Source organism: Dipodomys ordii, unplaced genomic scaffold, assembly GCF_000151885.1.
Source record: "Dipodomys ordii isolate 6190 unplaced genomic scaffold, Dord_2.0 Scaffold17, whole genome shotgun sequence".
In the NCBI taxonomy this organism is placed as follows: Eukaryota; Metazoa; Chordata; class Mammalia; order Rodentia; family Heteromyidae; genus Dipodomys; species Dipodomys ordii.
Window position 1 is genome coordinate 15,447,762 of NW_012267233.1, and position 1,945 is coordinate 15,449,706.

At 51.4% G+C, this 1,945-nt stretch overlaps 1 protein-coding gene across 1 annotated transcript in view; it reads left to right on the forward strand.

Annotated features, from left to right (window-relative positions):
* Positions 1 to 1,652: 1,652 nt before the first annotated feature.
* Positions 1,653 to 1,945, forward strand: part of Kiaa1429 (KIAA1429 ortholog) — a 75,297-nt gene continuing 75,004 nt past the window's right edge. The window contains exon 1 of the mRNA XM_013012402.1: positions 1,653 to 1,797. Coding sequence (XP_012867856.1) covers positions 1,735 to 1,797 — 63 coding nt within the window. The 5' untranslated portion in view covers positions 1,653 to 1,734. The remainder of the gene's footprint in view (positions 1,798 to 1,945) is intronic.

Genomic DNA, 1,945 nt, shown 5'->3' on the forward strand with positions numbered 1-1,945 from the left:
AGGCCCAGAGTTCAAGCCCCATGACCGACAAAAAAAAAAAAAAAAAATTAAACTGAAGAACATGAACAACCAAGTCCTGGTGGCACATGCTTGTAATCCTAGCTACTCAGGAAGCTGAGATCTGAGATTTGTGGTTACAAATTAGTCTGGCCAGGAAAGTCTGTAAGACTCATCCAATTAAAACACCAAAATCTAGAAGTAGAGTTGTAGTTCAAGTGACTGAGTGCTAGCATTGAGTAGAAAAAACTAAGGGCCTGTAAGCTCCCAGTACAACATGTGCATGGACACATGAGAGAGAGAGGGAGGGAGGGGAAGGAGGAGATGGAGGGGGAAAGGGAGGAAGGGAGACAGAGAGGGAGGGAGAGAAGGAGAGGGAGAGAGGGGCAGAGATAGACAGAGACACACATGGAGGGGGAAATATGTGAAATATGTTGGTTACTTTGTGGCAAGAACAGTTAAAAAATCAGCAGGAGAGAGATGTTGGTTACTTTCTGGCAAGAACTGTTAAAAACTCAGCAGGTGGGAGAGAGAGAAAGAGAGGGAGAAAGAGGAGAGAGAGGGAGGGAGATGGAAGAGGGAGAGGGAAGGAGGGTGGGAGAGCCAGAGGGAGAGAGGGGCAAAGATAGAGACACCGAGAGAGACAGGGGAAATATGTGAAATATGTTGGTTACTTTCTGGCAAGAACAGTTAAAAATCAGCAGGTGGGAGAGAGAGAAAGAAAGAGACGGAGGGAGAAAAAGGAGAGAGGGAGAGAGAGAGAGAGAGAATATTACAATTTTATTTGCTATTTCCAAAGTATTCTCCCAAGGACTTGTGACAATTCAGACGCTCTCTCTTTAATATTTGAGAGAAACCTTTTTTCACTTTACTTTCTTTGTATATTCATGAACTTTCACTTATACAATTCTTTGAATTTTATTTGTTATACTCCTCATCATCAGCGATGGGTTAGGTATTGTTCCTTTCTTTTTTTTCTTTTTTGGTGCTGGTTCTGAAGCTTGAAGTCAGCCTGGGTGCTGTCCCTGAGTTCTTCAGCTCAAGGCTAGCGCTCTACCACTGTGATCTGTAGCCTCACTAACGATTTTCTGGTGGTTCATTGGAGTTAAGAGCCTCGCGGACTTTGCTGCCCGGGCTGGCTTTGAACCGCGATCCTCAGATCTCGGCCTCCTGAGTGGCTAGGATCACAGGCCTGAGCCACCGGCGGCCAGCCCGCAGTTTTTCACGTTTTACTGATGAGAAAACAAAGTCTGGTTTACTGAGACAAGTTTCTTCTTTTTAAAAATAATGTGTTTTCAGATTCACTCAAGCCATCTGTTTTTGCTTCTCAAACTGGACATTTTCTTTGTGGGGAGGGACAAAAGGGGCCCAGGTTCCCCGAGTTGGGGGTGTGCCCCTCTCCTTCACACAACCAAAGCCGGCTCCACCCACCGCCTCCGAGACCGGCATGGCAGGGTACCGCGCTTCCACCACGGCGTTTGGACCGCTGGTGACTCCGTAGCCCACTTCCCCCTCCCCCTTCCTCGTTCTCGCTGTCGTGCGGGAGCGCCCAGCGCCGCGCTGGAGAGGGCCGGGTCAGCGACTTCCGGCGGCAAGGCGCGTCGGGATAGGTGGAGGCGTGCGGCGCGAGCGCGCCGATCACCGGAAGTGCTGTCGTTTCTCCCGCGGCAGGACCGCTGCCTTCCAGGTTGGAGCGTTGCCCCGGAAGTGCTCCCCTTACCCTAGCCAGCGGCAAACATGGCGGTGGACTCGTCCATGGAGCTGCTATTTTTAGATACTTTTAAGCATCCGAGCGCTGAGGTAAGGCTTGGCGGCTTGGTTCCGACGCCGTTTGCGGCTCTGGAGGCTCTCGCGCGCACGCACGGAAGCCGTGAGCGTCGTGGGCTTTTCTTGTGGCGCGGGTGGCCGGTGGTGCCCGCACACAGCCCGCTCCCGCAGCTGGGGTGTG